This window comes from Oxyura jamaicensis, chromosome 1 (assembly GCF_011077185.1).
Source record: "Oxyura jamaicensis isolate SHBP4307 breed ruddy duck chromosome 1, BPBGC_Ojam_1.0, whole genome shotgun sequence".
Lineage (NCBI taxonomy): Eukaryota > Metazoa > Chordata > Aves > Anseriformes > Anatidae > Oxyura > Oxyura jamaicensis.
In genome coordinates, this window is record NC_048893.1 from 78,767,491 (window position 1) to 78,785,037 (window position 17,547).

The 17,547-nt window shown below is 43.1% G+C and overlaps 1 protein-coding gene across 1 annotated transcript; it reads right to left on the reverse strand.

Moving 5' to 3' along the window:
• Nucleotides 1-4,586: 4,586 nt before the first annotated feature.
• On the reverse strand, nt 4,587-15,527 carry KLRG1 (killer cell lectin like receptor G1). Its single transcript, XM_035312927.1, has 6 exons — nt 15,399-15,527; nt 15,088-15,294; nt 9,195-9,287; nt 8,292-8,443; nt 6,229-6,332; nt 4,587-5,247 (listed from the first exon to the last, which is right to left on the reverse strand). Exons 2-6 carry the CDS (start codon nt 15,203-15,205, stop codon nt 5,136-5,138), a joined length of 579 nt encoding a protein of 192 aa, XP_035168818.1. The 5' UTR covers nt 15,206-15,294; nt 15,399-15,527; the 3' UTR covers nt 4,587-5,135.
• Between the last annotated feature and the right edge of the window lie 2,020 nt (nt 15,528-17,547).

Here is a 17,547-nt window from a genome sequence, read left to right on the forward strand (position 1 = left end):
CAAACAGCCCCAGGGGCTGGAAGAGATAAGGGCAGTGGGCCAGGGCCTGTCCGGAAATGGGAGAGGCTTGCAAGGAGGAGCTGAAACTAGCTGCTCTGAGCCCAGGCAGAAGGCCAGGTACTGGGGGAAGAGGGAGGGGAGACTGCCCAGCAGGCTGGAGCTGTCTCTTTGGGGCAGAGCAGCAGGAGATGCAGGAGGAAGGGTGATAGCTAGAGAAAAGAAGGGTTAACAACGGAGGGTAAGAGGAAGGCCTCCATTTCTGGCAGGGCTCCCAGCTGGCCATGGCTCTGATCCTGGAGGCTCCTGGAGGAGAGATGATTTGCTTGGAACTGGGAGCAGGAGGTTGAGCAAGTGTTGAGGAAGCAAGAGTGGGTGTGCCAAACCCCCATTTACAAGCAGGACAAGCAGGCCAGTCCCACAGGATCTGAAAGCAGGGAGTGCAAACTGTGAAAACATTTCCCTTCCACCCACCCTGGTCTCTTGTGCTCTCTATTCCTGGTCCCACCACAGCTAATGCCAGGAAAAGGGGCCAGAGATCAACTGGACAATCAAATCTTCAGAGATAGTCTGACCTTCACCGTAGCAGTGTCACTAACATGATAGAAAGCTGCCAAAAGTTCAACCCAGTAACAGCATGTAACACATTAACTAGTCCCCCAGAGCAGCACTTGCCCTCACACAGGAGAACATACGTGGCCTAGGTCTTGCTTTGTCTATACTGGTTCTTGTTCCAGGTCATCTTATTGGGACAAATAAATCAAGTTATTGCTTTTTGGTGGAGTCCTTCCTGGTTTCATTATGTAACGCAGTGTGATGGATAGTGTTGTATCCTAAGGGGAAATTTCTTTTTAACCATTATTTCTACCAGGGTTACTTTGGTCTGCAGCAGGAGGATCAATAGCTCTGGTAATTATTACCCTTGCAAGTAGCAGTAGAATATCTGTCCTATTCATAGTCCTACTCAAGCTCCAAAGAATAGACATCCAATTTAGAGGATGAGAACATAATTTGGAGAATAAAAAGGGTAACAGGATAAATCAGTTATGTCTGCCCTTCCCCTCTCCTACTATCATTCTAAATTTGCTATGCTCAGGAAGTCTGGAGTTAAGAAATCCAAGTTTAGTGAGAGAACAAACATTCATTAGGGATCTCATTCTGCCCTGCAGCAACCTGTATGGGAAGAAAAGAGGGCAGTAGTTCATGTCTAAGTTCCCTGGGGACTTCAGAAAAGAAACGCAGCCCAAGCTTGTGCTCTGCCTTCTCCATCTGGTGCCTTAGGGTTGCTCTGCCTGCCCAAAAGAAGCGTACCCCAGGAAAACTTGCCTCACCTACAGAGAAGGATTTGTACTTGGAGTAGTAAAAGGAGATGACAATTTACATTGATTTAAACTGATTAAATACAAACCTTACAGGAAAGAGGTGCACACAGCAGGGAAAGCCAACACTATGCTTTTTAGCAAATAGTGTAACAGCTCACACTTACCAGAAACCAGGTCCCGGTTTTTAGGACCTTGGTCCTAAGTGTGTTGTGTAGCCAAAAACCAGGAAATTCTTTCAGTCAATTGAGGGGAAAGTTTTTTAAAATCTTGAAAGTCCCAGTAGATACCAATGAGCATGCACAGATACCAAACCACCTCTTAAAATCTGTTCTCAAGCTGCTTGGTCTCCATCACACTCCCAATTGCAACTTGGGGCTTCACAAGTCTAATTCCAAGGGTTTCTGCATGGCCCATGTGATTCACCTTATAGGTGGTAGCATAAACGAGGCAGTGGAAATGAGCTTTCCCTCTCTCCTGTTGTTTCCATCTGCTGTAAGTATGGCTGAGAAAGCCAACAGGCTTTCTAGAGTTTTTTTGGCTGAATTTTAAGGGTTTATCTCTAAAGTACCCAGGAAAACTCCTGAAAGGTGTTAGCCTGTTTATTAGGGGAATGTGTTTTAATGATATCTTCCCTGCATTTCCTGCAGTGAATCTGAAGTTCTGTTGTTTGGTGTAGCTGAAAGTGACAGGGAAGCTTCTATTTTGCAAAAACAGCAGTTAGTATCCTGTATCTGAACCAAGAATCAAGCTGCATTCACCGATAACATCACAGAAGTGCTGATTGGAAGGGAGCTCTGGAAGTTGTCTCTGACCATCCTTTCACTTAAAGCTGGACTGTTGCCAATGCTATATCAGGTCTCCCATGACTTTGTTAAGTAAAATCTTATAAACCTCTAAGGACGGAGAATTTACCATTTATCAGTCATTCATTACTGCTTACAGTGTTCATATAAGAACTTACTTCCAACAAAATTAGTATGTATTGGTCAGTTATATAAACATGCTCTAGGCAGAAGATAAAAAGCTCTTGCAAACATATTTGTTCAACTGCTTTTCATGTAAATAAATATACTTGCTTCAAATCCTTTCAGTATTGGGAAAATTTGAACCCAAAGAGAAGACAATTGCATCATTAAAACAGTAAAATCCCTAACTGAAAATCCCTTCCTTTCAAAGCATGGCCCACTTATAAGGCAACCCGATCCATTTATTTATTTTACATTTCTTGAGCATCTCTTTGGGATGAGAATGAGAGGCCATGTTTGAAGAGCTGATAGTTAAAATAGTCTAGCATGCACTGCACTGTAAAGTCCTAGGAGGAGCAAAGCTGTTGCACTATTCATATGATAAACTAGGTAAGCTCAGAGTCATGTTCACCTCACAAATAGGCACTGTGATATTGTGAGTAGCTGTTTCTTCACTGGGTAAAGTAACTGTTAGGTTCCTTACTGTAAATGCTACCAGCATTTTGACAATGCAGGCAATGTCTCCACCATTATTTCACAGGTCCTGACAACTTTTTGGGAGCCAGGGACAGTATCTTCTTTTGATAGCTGAATGGCACTCACAAAATCACTCACCCACAGTAACCCAGAGAATCTGCGGTGAAAACTTAAGGTTTATAGCTCCTACTCTGCTGCTTAAAACACCGATGTTTTCCTCCAGTTTCCCCAGGTCTGACCATTATAGATATGGTTGCTGAAAAGCAGACCTACCCTTGCTGGGAAAATTCCCAACTTTATCCCCTCTGCTCTGTGAACTCTATATGAGTCTCAGCAGACAACCCCTTATCTGACTATGCTAAGGCCTCTATTTTCATTTTAATTTGCCCTGGATTCTCCATGTGTTACACCCTCTGTAAATGTCAAACTTCACATACCGGGGGATATGCAATTGAAAGCATTCGGGATATGGCGTTGTTAGGAATTTCCTGCTGTGTTGCAACTGGATTGCTCAAAACTGCATAAAACTGCTCCTTTCAACCAGGTGATGCAAGGACAATTAAAATATTTTAAAATAAAATTGCTGTGGGAAAACAGCAATTTTCTTTTCGGAAACAACACCTTGTTTCTGTTATCTCTGTGATTACACTGCTCTTTGTAATGCTTATTTACATGTGGCATAGCAGTAACAATCCCATTAACAATCACTGCCAACTTATTTGCAGTCCTCCTACTGAACATTTAATCTCACATTTTCAGATGAAATCTCCAGTGCTTGGGACAATTACTTTCTCTCTAGTCCTTCCCTGCCCTGCACCATGCTGCCTGGTTCTTTGCTTTCATTCTCTCTTCACTTCTAGCACTCCTCCACACTCATCTCCTCAGCCTCATATCCCCAGACATGTCCTTTCCACCCACCCACCTCCTGCTACCCAGAGTGCCCTCCTTGTCCTTACATTTAGCATGTAGTATGTAGCATGTTTAGATCTCTCCCAGACCAAACACACACCTTAAAACATCTACCACTAACCTGCTGCTTGCGAAGGTTTGCTACTCGCTATTTAGGAAATCCCCATGGAGACGCTCACATGCACACTGTGTCACATATGCATAGCGAGGCAGATGTTCAGCACAGGCCACAGCTTCTATATGTGCTCCAGAGACCACCCGCACAGGCTGAGCAGTGTATGCCTACCTGACCTGCACCAGACCTGTTGGACATGTACAGTCAAACTCACCATCAGACATCACCAACAGACCATCAACAGCAGACATTTTGCTCACACCCTGCCATCAGGCAGTGCAGTCAGAGTAACTGCTCTGACTGCAGTTAGACTATGAACTGCAATCCCAGACCAAGGGATAAACTGCTAATAGTAAACTGAAATATGATACAAATAAATGAGGAGAAATAGGATAAAGTGGAAATTAATAACATTTATCTTCCTATGTTGTAACAAAATCTCTGGGTGAAAAAATAATTTTTCAGGTGTGTGGAAATACAACCTACTGTCCCAATGTTAATGTTTGCCATGTTTTATGCTTTCCCATTCTTAGCCTCTCTGTTCTATGTCACCTGAAAACTTGTAGTAGGGATTTGTCCACTGCTTCCTCTCTCTGCAGTATGAACCTCCAGAGGTGGAAAAAGAAACATGTTCTTGATTGATTCAATAATAACACACAATAAACTGCATTCCTTTGACTCCAAAAGTCTAGGCTCATGACAAATTTTCTTGAAGTTGGCCTATAAAACATGGTGTGCAGATGGTTTCTTCCAACAGAGAGAAGCAAAGACATGGATATACATTTGTATATTTGGTCCAGTACAGTAGTGGATGTTTATTTTCACTGCTGGATTCACAGAAGTTGTAGTTTCCTTTCACCCTCTTCTCTCCTGTTCATAACACTGGGATGCAAAATGAGAGGCTGCCACTGGAAGGAGTCTGTTTTATGCTACTGACCGTGAACAGCAGGTTCTGTTTTCCTCGTCCTGCTGGCACCATACAATGGAGATGTAGGGAATGGAAATTAAATCTGATGCTCAAGAATGAAGAAAAATGGCCAGCTTGCCTTCAGGGATCTGAAGACCCAGCTTCTATTGTTACAAAAAACAGTATTGAAAACAGTACGAAAAGACGGGGGATAAGTGCCAGGTCTCATCTGGTCCCAAACATCACTAAACCAACAGACGTGGACTAGAAATGGATCTAGCACTGAGGATAACTCATCCTTAAGGGCAACAAACCTGTCCTCACAAAGCACATTTGTTAGAGCAAGGAACAGACCTCAGTCTTGTGTGGAGCTTTGGTTCGCAGGACGACGATCCACTTGTACCAGTGATGAGACTGTTGTGAGATGAAAATGTATAAGGGATTTATCTAAGAGATTTCTCACAAATCCATGCAGCAGAAAATTCACAGCTGGAGGCCTGAAAGAGATCCTGTATGAGGACAGCACATTGTTGCACGGGGCTGTTAGACAGGACTCTGCAAGGAGACATGGAACAAAAATGAGGCTGAGAGAAAATGCTGAGATTATCCCCAAGAGGCATGGAAGAAAAAGCTCTGATTTTGAAGGATGGAGCACAGAGAAGGAAGTGGCAAAATCCAACCTCCAATGGACAGCTGTTACAGAACAAAATGTACACCAAAAAAAGAAAACAGCCTTCCTTGGAGTTTACACATCTCAGTCATTTTACCATTGTGGAACCTAACTCAGAACTGAACATAAACATGATGGCCTGCAATGACAGTGATGTCCATCAGCATGAGATCAGCAGTGCTGAGAGATTCATGGAAATTTGATTACCCTTCAAGAAGTTTGCAAGAACGGAAAGCTGGATTTAAAGAAAGAACTAATCCAAGTGCTTAGTGTACTGACAGCATGATCTTGGGCAAACTTCCTTTCTGGAGAAGTGTTAGAGAATAACTCATTGTGTTGCTTGCTATAAAAAGGAAAGGGCAAGGCAAAGGCACTGGACCAAATCATACTGTTTTGCCACATGCACAATGCTGAGGTTTGTATAAGTGACGACTGTGCCAAAAATAAGTTTCTGACTTCTGGCACAGCAAAGCAGCAAAGGACTGGGTCCTTGCACCCATTTAAAGACACCAGCAATTGGCAAAATGGGTGCAAGTTAGCCCAAAGCAGTAAGACATGATGGACTGTATGCTTTTTTGACTGAGCAACTATGTAGGCAGTACAGGTGAATCGCCCTTGTTCTCAGCAGCTTGCAGGAAGTAGAAAAGAAGATACTAATATTAACCTTCCTTTTCGTAAGTACATTACTTTACAAAGTGCAGGGCAGTAAAAAGTAGGCTTTTTTTGAGTTCAGTGACATACAGGTAATGGTAAAAAGAAAATGTGCCCAGGAAGACAGTATCTGGTGCAGGAACTGTGTGTGGATATTCTGAAACACTGGGGAATCTGATTTTGCACTGTTGTTTTTAAAACAGAATTAAACTCACTGGGTGCCGTTGAGTATAGAGCCATCTTCCCAAATCCAGTCAGAGCCTGTGGTCTTGCTCAGTCCAATCCAGGAACATGCTGTTTGAATACTCTTGAACAGGTTCTAGAAACGGTGATGAATTATAAAGAGACTAAGAGTCAGCCTGAAAATGGAGGTAAGGACAAGTCAAGAGAACAGACAGCAAAATACATCCTCTCACTTGACTGTTCCTTATGTGGTTCACAATACTGCTTCTTCACATCTGCTAAGACAGTCAGGCTGATCAGGGAGATCATGCCTGTAATAACAACTAAATGTATACTCACAAGGAAGTGTGCTTCCACAGTTCAGGGCAATATATGTGAAACAAATGCAGCACAGTCTTCTGGAGTATCCTACACAGAGCTTTATGTAGGAATGTATGCTACTAGTATTAATATTAATTCTCTCCCATATAGCTAGCTAGATAATGCAACATATTAACAATTAAAGGTAAACTCTGGTCAGGGCAGGAAGTTCAGGCACCAACAGATCTGTGCGAAGAGCTCAGAACTAAAGCTCATTACAATTTGGTATGAACCTTCCTCCTACATGTTTTCAATGTTCATTTCCTTTTGCCTAACCTTTAACTTCTGTCTATTGTTAAAAGTTGAAGCCTGCAATAGAAACTTACCCCGAGGTAAAGAGCCCCCCTCCCCCCCCCCAAAAAAAAAAGGGGGGGGTGGAGGGGAGAGGGGGAGAGAGAGAGGGGGGAAAGAGAGAAAGGGATTTTTGTCTTCTTCACATTTGCATTAAAACCCAGCAAAAGCAACCTTTCAGTAGCACGGCTGGGCCCCATCCTTATCTCCTGCTGCCATAAAAAAGCTTCAGAGCAGACATTTTCATAGCCGTTTTCAGACATTTCAATAACAAAGCTGGCTTGCTAAAGTGCTAAGAAGTGCTTCCCTGGTAAAGGGCGGGGCAGGAACAGTCACTTTGCAAAATAGGGTATATATAACCAGATAGCTAGGAAAGTCTTACTTATGTGGGGAAGTCTTCTGAGGGTTAATGGATTATACTCTTGTGGTAGGGACAGTACTGAGAGAGAGACAGAGAGACTTTCTTCATGCACAGAAATGGGTAATTTGGGGAAGATGAGTGTTTCCCAAGGAGCCAAGATTTGCCTAAGAAAGTATGAGAGTCTGATACATATTCCCAGACCAGAAGACACCTAGCCTTGTAAGCCACTACAGAACACATCACACAAAGCAACTTTCATCCACGGACTGGAGGCTGTCCATGTTCATTGGACATGAGCCCAACGAGACTCATTGGACATGAGTCCTGGTTTGCACAGAACAAAATCAAGTACTTCTGCTCTCCTTGTGCAGGTATGCCTCACTTCCCTAGTGGTCAGCTCTACCCATTTCTTTAGTAGATGCACCTGTCACCAGTGAGCACCTGATGGAAAATGAGCAGTAGAACAAGTGGTTTCTGATAACACCAGCACAACTGAGGTGTGTTTTTTTTGTTGTTGTTGTTTTTTGTCAGAGAGAGGAAGTCAGCATTGAAAACAGACTGAGAAGGAAGTATCTGTGCATGAACACAGGGAGTGGCAAGGGTGACTGAGCAGAAGAAGCTGGAGTGGTTGCAGGAACAAAAGGTTTTGCAAAAGACACTTTGAAAAAGAAGCATTTCTGAAGTGTAGTGATGGACTGGTTTGTAAGTAATGAGTGGAGATTGCACAGTGCCACAGTCTTTTCCTGTAATTATTCATGTCGGCCTTGTTGGGGTTAGGAGGGAGGCGGAGTGGGGCAGTGGAAAAGGCAGTCTCCCAACTTCCCTCCTAGGATGATTCTGAGCAGCTGACAGTGACCCTCACTTCTCCTTTCTCCCCTCTGCTTCTTGGCTTGCTGGCAGCTTATTAGGTGTATACTGAAACCACAAGTGCACTGCAACATTATAGTGCAAATATTATAGTTTAAAGGCTTGCTGCCCTTTAAACCAAAATATGGCCAGAGTGACAGCACTGCTTAGATTTTAATCACTGAGGTATCTGCAAGGAAATGGAAGGTCCTCAAAGAATACAAAAAAAAACATTACCATTTCTTTGGCATCGCTGATCACCAGGAGATGAGCTCCCTGGGCCCAGCAGGATTCCTGGCTGGAACGCCAATCCTTCTTCTCCTTGGAGAAGGAGTAGCAGCTCCCTCTGTAGGCTATCCACTGCTCAGGGCAGTGTGGGTAGGAGTCATCTGCAATAGAATTAAAATACCAAGTCTTTCTCTACTATTAGTCAACAAACAGAAAGGCACTTGCAAACAAGAGCCTACTGAAAAGCAACTCTTCTGGATAAGTGCAATGCAGAAATCACAAATCAGAATAAACATCTAAAAACATGAACACAGAAGTTCAGATCCTCTGTGCATTTTCCATGTGCATGTGTCCCACACACTCTAATGCTGGTGTAACTCTTCTACACCTTGGTTTTCCCGAGCTACTCAGCTACCTCAGAACCAAAACTGGTTATCTGAAAGGAAAATGCACTCTGGGTGTGCAAAACATAAGGGAAAAAAATGACATCATTCCGTGGGCACAATGTGATTGTGTCACATATCAGGCGAATGGATTTTATGAGGCAAACAGTAGATTCTCCTACATGGTCTAGCACCTTCTGTGTGCATGCAAATGTGTTACACATCTTCTGTATTGTTTTACAGTTTACCATCCTAAGTATAGCAGACAAGTCTACAAAAAACATGCAGTATGTTTCCCTGTTCTTTGCCACAGTGTCTGAGATGGGTTGCCTAGGGTCTGCATAAGGCATGTATTCTTCAGAATATTCTCAATAAGCAATAGGTACATAAAGGTGGTAGAAACATAGAACAGCTTCCGGTTTAACCCCATATAATATATTGGAGTTCAGGATCTGATCTCCTGTGCTTAGATGAGTCTCTAGTCCTTCGCTCTTAGTTGCTCACCACCAGCACCCCTTTGCACACTTACTCATCTTCCAAATCAAAGCAATCGTTAGGGAGATGCTCAGTATCCCGAAGCCTATAGCCAAGCCTGGCACAACCACTGACCTCAGACAGGGAGCTGTAAAAGAGAAGAGAAGAACCACAATGAACAGGACCCACACAAAAATTGATGGTGTTTTGGGATAGTTTGCTTGTGTCCTGGGCATTTCCGTAAGAAACGGAACTATTTAGAGCATCCCTATCCCAACACATAGGTACAACAGAGGGGTTTGATATGTTTGATAAGTTTTGATGTGTTGCATATCGTCACCACAACAGAAAGATAAGGGATATACTACAAGACTTCTCCACCCGTCATTTAGTAATACACCCATGCTCTGTGTCTTTAGGAGTGAGTGTCTACACCGTACATTGCTGCCAGGGCCCTAAGAGCACTAAAAGGCCTCTGGGGCCTCCTCCCACCAATGCCCATCAATCAGCCCAGGAGCCCCATTTCAGCTCGGTCTGGGGCCACTGGTACCTGCCTGAGCTTCTCAGGAGGTCTCCAGGTCAGCCACAGCTCTGCACCGGCCCGGCCACAGGGCCAGCTGACCCAGACTCTGGCCTGAAGACCAAATTCCCAGGCAAGCCTCTCACCTGGCTCATCATCAGAGATTTGCCTGATGGCCTGGACAGCTGAGTCTGGCTGCTCCCCCATCACTGTCTCTCCTGGTGGAAATGGTTTGGCAGGCTGGGCCGGGCACCTTATGGGGCTCTGTTCCCTGTCCACAGGAGCTGCCGTGTGGTAGGTGATGCCAGGAGAGGAAGCTCCTGGCCCAAGCCAGCAGGTGAGTGGCACCTCATGCTGGCAGAAGCCTATGTGTCACCAAGGGTCACCTCCAGCAAACACGCTCCTGCCTCAGTGTTGAAGTTCGAGGCGGAAACGGAGCTGTACAGCCACGTCTACCATGTTCCCGCTTAGGTGCAAACAACAAGGCCTTTCCCACAGCTGTCTCAGCAAAAGTGATAAGTTTAACCTCAGCATCCTGTTCACAAGCTTAGACACACAGCTGTGTTACACCATCCCAGGACACTCCCAAGTCAATCCTACACTCTCATCCACATCTCTCTCTGTAGGGCAGCAGGATGGGAGGACCAGCCTCAAAGACCTCTATGCCTCTCCACATTTTCATTGCCACCATCCACTGATCACCCGCCATCACTGGCAGGGGGTGACTACTTAGTGAAGCAACAACTTCCCTTCAAAGGGTGGGGAAGGATTTCAATCTAGAGGACTGAGAGAGATCTGTTTGTGTATAGAACGAACAGGTAACTTCCAGTCTACACCTTGATTTCCTACTGTCATGTTCTAGAGTTGTGCTTGCCACAAGAGATAATCTCTTAAGCCATTTGAAATCTCAACACTAAAATCTAATCTCCCAGGTTGAGGAGAGGCCTGTACTTAATACCATGGCAGAGCTGCAGGTGGGAATTGATTTGCTTTTTTAATTAAATTCAATTTGATAGCTGTATAAACAACAAGAAGTTCTAAGAAGCACTGAATAGGCAGCTAATAGCTACTGATGTTGAGGAATACAAGATTTTCCTGTGCTTCTCTCTTAAGATTATATACCACAACCTCTTCTAGTAGAATTCGAGTCTTCTATGCACACCCAGTTGCAAAGTCCTCAGCGGAGTTCATGAAGTCTCAGGTGCTTGGATGTGTCACACAATCCAAAGAAACATATTTTTTGCTCCTAAAAGATGCTAGTAGTCTAAGGAATAAGATTGAGGAAGGAGAAGGCCAAAGACACTACCACAGCAAGCACATCAGAGACTTGGTTGAAGAAAGGCTGTGAGTAGGATGTGTTAACAATGGGATACGAAATATAAAGGGAAGACAGAGGAGGCTGTTCTCCATTCACGTAAAATTAAAGTGAAAGCAGGTTAATAAATCAACTGCATTAATGGGGTAACAGTAACAGGAACCCCACAGATCAGGCAAATACTACTAAATAAATAGGTTGAAAATTGTACTACAGATTTCCAGACAGGGATGGTGATAGCAGTCATGAATTAGCAAAAAATGAAAATAAAAAAAATCAGAGCAACAGTGAAGGAAGCACAGTGACGATGACAGGCATCAATTTCATATTAAATCCTATTAAGTCATATTAAATTAAACAAATGTCAGAGCATGGCACAGAGACTAAATGTTTTGTCACCATCAATAACTGCCTCAGAGTGGCAAGCTGGGAGACGCTCAAAAACAGAAGCAGCTTGTGACTGCCCTGAGCTGTGTACAGGCCCTGGCTTACCATGGATCCATCCAGCAGCCTCTCTGTCACAGTGACCATAAATGCACCAAGATTCAACAGGAGAGGAGGGAGAACACTATGGTATAATAATTTCAAAATACGAAACTACAGGCAAATGAGGTATTTTGTCAAAGAGAAATTAAAAGGCACGGCTAAAAGAACAAAATATTGGTTCTTTAGGGGAGACTTTGGTAGGAGAGACTTGTTTTAGGATCCCTTGGTGGAGGCTAAAAACAAATACATATCATATCACATATCCCAAATACTGTAGAAAACACAAAGAAAACCGGTGCTAAAACAGCAGGCGAAGGGACTTTGATGACAAAAAAGAATACCTGGTTTCAGCATTGAAAGTCCAAATAAAGAAAATAGACAAGATCATAAACTCTGGCAGATTAATGCGAAACTTCAGGAAAGCAAAGAGACCATTGTAGGGACCTATCACTACATATTCAGCTTGCTACTAAACCCCTGTTGTCTATTAGCCATTCTCAGGAAAATATTACCTATCATGATGGACCATTCCTGTGTTCTCTCCTCAAATCTGTTGGTGTCGTGCTTCTATTACTTTATTTTAGTCTTAGAGAGGTTTTTAGACTCACTGTTTTTAAAACCTGTTTCTGTTTTATCACAGTATGTTTATATCTGTGGTTTTAGCTAAAAGAAGTTTCTAGGGTGACCAAGGAGAGTATGAGGGAGTTTGTTCTAAGCATCATCCTTCTGATAAAGAGATCTTTCCTACGGCAAAGGTTCTGTAGCATTTCTTGAAACTAGTCAGTCTGGAACAGTTGGACTACATGATCTTTGAAGGTCCCTTCCAATTGAACTATTCTATTCTATTTTTGATTACATGGACTTGCAGGATCTTCTAGCTGCTTCACTTGTAGTTAAAAAATATGTATTTATTTTAAAATCAATATTAAATTAAAATGTCTTTTCACTTGCAAAATACAGAATATCTATCAACTTTGCATATGGAAGGACAATGGGAGAACTGAAAAACTTGAATTCAGTCCTGTTCTCTCTGCCTGCTCTCTATTCCTCTTCTAAGGTCACCGTTGTACTTCTGGTGACATAGTTTTTATCAGTCAATCAAATAACCAAATTAATTCTCAAGAGAATGGAGTCAGCCTAAGTTTAAGGTGTATGGTAGAGCTTCTCTGCAGATCGCAGAAGCACAGAATGGTTGAGGTTGGAAGAGATCTCTGGAGTTCATAGGGTCCAACCTTCCCACTCAAGCAGGGACACCTACAACAGGTTGCTCAGGACCATGTCCAGACAGCTTTTGAAGATCTCCCAAGGACAGAAACTCCACGACCTCTCTGGGCAAGTTTACAGCTAAAAACTAAGGAAAATAGGATAAATATCTGTTGAAATATAATTATTTGTTCAGAGACCACATGCTTGGAGAAACTGAGCATTTGCACTTCTGTTTTCCTTCTTCTGTTGTCTCTCAAAGAAGACATCTTCTGCATCCTCCAAATGATTGTTTCTGATTTTACGGGAAACTGCTCTCAGGACAAAGCTATTGGGATGAGAGTCAGTGAAACAGTTAATTCTTAAATGTCAGCAGTAGTCATATGAGCTGGTGCCTACTGGCAATGAATAGAGCAGTTCATCCTCTATTGTTTCAAACCAACTGCAGCAAAAATAAACTGACTTGATTCAGCAAATCAGCATCAAAAAAAAAAATCCCAGGGCACTTCCATAACCAGAGCCAGATAGTTCACTTGAGATTTTACAACAAAAAGTTATGCCATTAAATAATTTTCAGAGGAGAAAAAGAAAGTGAAGGGGGCAAGTCATACTGAAGCATTCAAGCTGAATTTAAGCCTCACTTGAATTGTAATGATTAACCCAGGGAAATGGAATAACATTTTTCATAAATCAGGACATTCACTGCTTGCAGAAAGGTGTTCCTGCAGTCCTCCCTTTTTAAAAGAGGTTCTAGAGTTTGTGATTGATCCTCAACCACTGGAAATACCACGTGACGCTTTTGTAGAAGAGGAAGAGAGAACTACCTGAGATGAGTTTGAAAAGTGGAACATCCAGATATATTTACACGTAGCTGTCTGGTTAATCACATTCCCTGAGGGAAGGGAGAGGTTGCCTGGTGGATATTTAATGTAAATATACAGTGCTATAGCTTTCTAAAATAAAAAACACCCAGTTAGGTCTATGAGAGCTCTGAAGAGATGAGTGTGATACACTGCATTCATCTGCAAGCAATACGACCTACTATTTTTAGGTTTGGGAGCCCAGATTCAGTTCAAAAACTGAAAGTTGTAAGCATTTTATAATTCACGTCTTCTAGGACAATCTGAGGAATGTCATTGTGTTGTCCCAGATAGACCCCCTCAGCTCCTGCCTGTGTCAGTACGGGAGCAGTGTGACTATGTGGTGCCAGAGGGGAGGATGTGAGAAACAAGGGTACTGTTCTATGGCACAGAGCAGGTTACTTGCTGTTACTATAATCAAGTCACATAGGGTAACCACTGTTTTAAGTGACTGCTGGACTGGTATTTTGGTAGTGTGAAATATTTCAGGCTTTCAGGCTTTTACGTGTCCCTGTATTTTCCAATGCATCAGAAAATGTGTTTTCTAACGAAAGCACGTGCAAAATCGAGATTGCCTTCCAAGCAGATGGAGTGAGACTACCAGATGTGAACTTGGGAGGGGGTTCTGTGCTGACTTTGTTTCTAGAAGGAAGCAAATGACAAGGCAGTAGTAACAACTACAGATACACAATTATTCTGAGCGTGGCATAGAAATCCTGTCCCAAAGTGCCTCCTTTGCTGTTTTTAATGGCTCTGAAAAAAACTAAGGGCAACCAGTAATGTTGCAGCCAATACAACACAACTCACCTATACACACAGGCATTTAGTTTAAAAGCAATCAGCTTGTGGGAAGTAGACATTTATAAAAAAATGACTACCGATGCAAAATTTCACTTTTCTAAGGTGAGATTTCTCAACTAAATGGCCAGAGAAATTGCTCAGTATGACATTTGCAAGGGCTAAACAGAGAGAATGGAGCAGAAGCGAGGAAAGAGAAACTTAAGGAAAGTACTAAGAAAATCTTCCTGATAGTAAAGTGCCCTGCAGGACTGTCTCTGGGGGAAAGCTGAAAATTTGCTCAGTGGGAAGTATGTAAAACTAGAACAGAGGAAACTAAAACATAGGAAAAAATTATCACAAGAATCCTGCAGAAACCCATTGGAGAGAGTCTGGATGATCTCATATGCCTCTTCTGTCTCTGATCTCTGATTAGCATACACCCATAATTTATCTGTACTCACATCTCGTTTGCTATTCCAAGAACTGTTGCTGACAACCTCTTATTGCTGACAAGCAGACAACTTGAAAAGTGCAACCTTCTTTCAGAGAAAGGGGTGCCTGGGTTGAACGTCCAGTAACAGACACTGTAAGGGGTCTGATGGAGGGAGGAAGGGGAACGACACATTGGCTTTTATCACTGTAAAATACTCAGGCAATTTTAAAATCAAAAAAAACAGTACCATGAGCTGGTACTCAAAATCAGTGAGTAGCTCACTGATTTATTAGACCCTGCTTTTGCTAGAAACAAAATTATTTGCTGACCTACCTGATTGAGCTTCCTTACCTCTCCTTTCCTGTCCAGCTTTGTCTCTTGGAGAAGGAGTTGCAGAGAATTTGACAGAAGTATAGATTATTTCCTCACTTGTTTCTGTTGCAGAAGTATCTGATCTGCTTCCCTCCATGCCAAAGCAAAGAGTGCATATGACAAGATGTGTTTCGAACAGGCTGCTGACTGCTAGGGTTCAACGCCTGTGAAACAGGAAACTTGAGGCTACATTCAGAAGACAAAAAATGTGAAGTTGCAAAGCTGTGCAAAATAACCAAATTTACACCAGAATGGTGAGTGCTGTAAGTGCAACACGTTTCATTTCCTACCCTCCTGATGGATGTCTTAAGAGCAGCATTGAGTGGAAGAGGTGATTAATCACAAAGTTCATGAGTTTTGAAGTGTTGCCAATGGAAGAGGCTTTGATTGCACTGTGGTAATAATTGTGAGAAAGTGTGCAGGTCTGAAGAGTTCCCTCTCAGGACAGAAGCAGGTGGATAGGGACAGCACGAGATTAAAAATACCAGCGGGATAAGCAATGGCTACATCAAACTGGCAGCCCAACTGCTGTTGAAAGGGAAGTAGAAGTGCACAGCACGTTTGTTTGAGAATGAAGCCTTATGAGTTTCGGACACTTTGACAAGGAACTCGTTTCTATAGTCAACACCTAGGGCAAGTGTGCCCTAGGTGTTAGTACAAGAGAGAAATGAAGCTACTGAAGACTGTTAAAATGACTAAAGAGCATCTCACACATGAGGAAAGGCTGAGAGAGCTGGGACTGAGCACCCTGGTAAAGAGAAGACTCAGAGGGATCTCATCGATGTATAAAATGTAAAATACCTGAAGGGAGGGTGCAGAGAGGACAGGGCCAGGCTCTTTTCAGTGGTGTCCTGTGATAGGACAAGGGGCACTGGACACAAACTGAAACATAGGAGGTTCCTCTGAACACTTCCTTACCACGATGGTGATGGAGCACTGGCACAGTTTGCCCAGAGAGGTTATGGAGTCTTCCCCCTTGGAGATGGTCAAAAACTGCTCGGACATGGTCCTGGGCAACCTGCTTGAGCCCTGCTTGAGCAAAATGGGGTCAGACCAAATGATCTCCAGAGGTCACTTTCAACCTAATCCATTCTGTGACTCTGTGATCAGAGATAAAAGGAAAGGAAGGTTCTCTTATGAAATACTGAAGATTGACCATTGGTGAGAATGGTGGGGAGTACTGATGCTTCTAGCAAGCTGAGAAACCTCTAAGTTGCATGGCTGGCTGACTTTTCTCTTGATCCAGATGAACCCCTCCACTTCATACTCAGACTGGGGATGTTTGCCAGGCTTGGGATGTACACCTTCCTCACTGGTACAGTTCATTTACAAGAACTGCCCAGGCAGTGGCAACAAAGGGCTTTCTCATGCTTTTCAGTTCTAGGGCAGGAATGTTTGCTCCCTGTCCTAGTGACATACTGTAAATTTGAGAAGTGTTTGTCTGGGAAGATGCTTAATTTGATACAGAGCACTGTGGACTATTTGTGAGAAAGCATATGCTTGGGAAGGTATGAACTGGCTATTTCTGCAAATCTCTCCATCACACACTTCCCTCTAAGGATGGCAGATTGCGCCCATGAGATTCCTTCCAATAATGGGTTTCTGCATCAAGCCGTTAGATTGCTAGACAAGGAGTCTGTACTTGAGAGGAAGGGGAAGGCAGAACACAGCAGAGCAGCACAAGAGGGAAGCTCTCCTGATTGTTTTCAGTGGATATTAGTGTAAAGAGATCTGATGAGCCCAGAGAGGGATAATTTGCTACAGACATTCTGAGAGTTTAGCTGGGAATATAATGTGTGACTGGAAAGAAACCACCAAGATTTAGACACTGCTTAAATGCCCAGACAAGAAGACAAAGCTGTGATCAAAGGCACTGGCTTGCTGCTCGTTGGGCCAGTGTGATAAGGAAGATGGAGTTATTTGTTGTTAAGTGAAGGCTGATGGGGAAGAATTAAGAGCTCTGTTTTGATGTGTTTTAGCATTTTCCCTCAGATATCAGTAAACTGAGTTCTTAGTTTGGAAAAGAAATAGACGGGAACTGGCCAAACTGCAGGACATGCAGATAACACTGTTAATATCCAACTGTGCATATAAATCAATACAACTGATGCCATGCTCCCAGTAGAATCAGCCATAGGGTACAAATCACAGCCAGACTAAATTGATCGGTTTTCCAGGAGCCAATAATGCTTCTGCCTAATTCTGCACAGCTAAAGAATCATGCCACAGGGAAGTCTCCCAGAATCCTCTCAACAAGTGTCTTCTCTGGCATTTTTACAAATTCACCGAATCCAGCATTTCTTTCTTACTAAAAGACAAAAGTCTCAACTGTTCCTTCTAAAAACAGAGCCCTGGAAACTGGACTCTTACCTGGCAGTAAGTCAGGCACTGGGACGGGTTGCCCAGGGAGGTGGAGGAGTCACCGTCCCTGGGGGTGTT

Coding starts and splice junctions, on each gene's coding strand:
- KLRG1 (XM_035312927.1), bottom strand. CDS start 15,205: ATGGAGGGAAGCAGATCAGATACTTCTGCAACAGAAACAAGTGAGGAA. Junction 8,444..9,194: donor TGCTTTGATTTGGAAGATGA/GTAAGTGTGCAA, acceptor ATTCTATTGCAG/ATGACTCCTACCCACACTGC. Junction 6,333..8,291: donor TCAGCGATGCCAAAGAAATG/GTAATGTTTTTT, acceptor CACCGTTTCTAG/AACCTGTTCAAGAGTATTCA.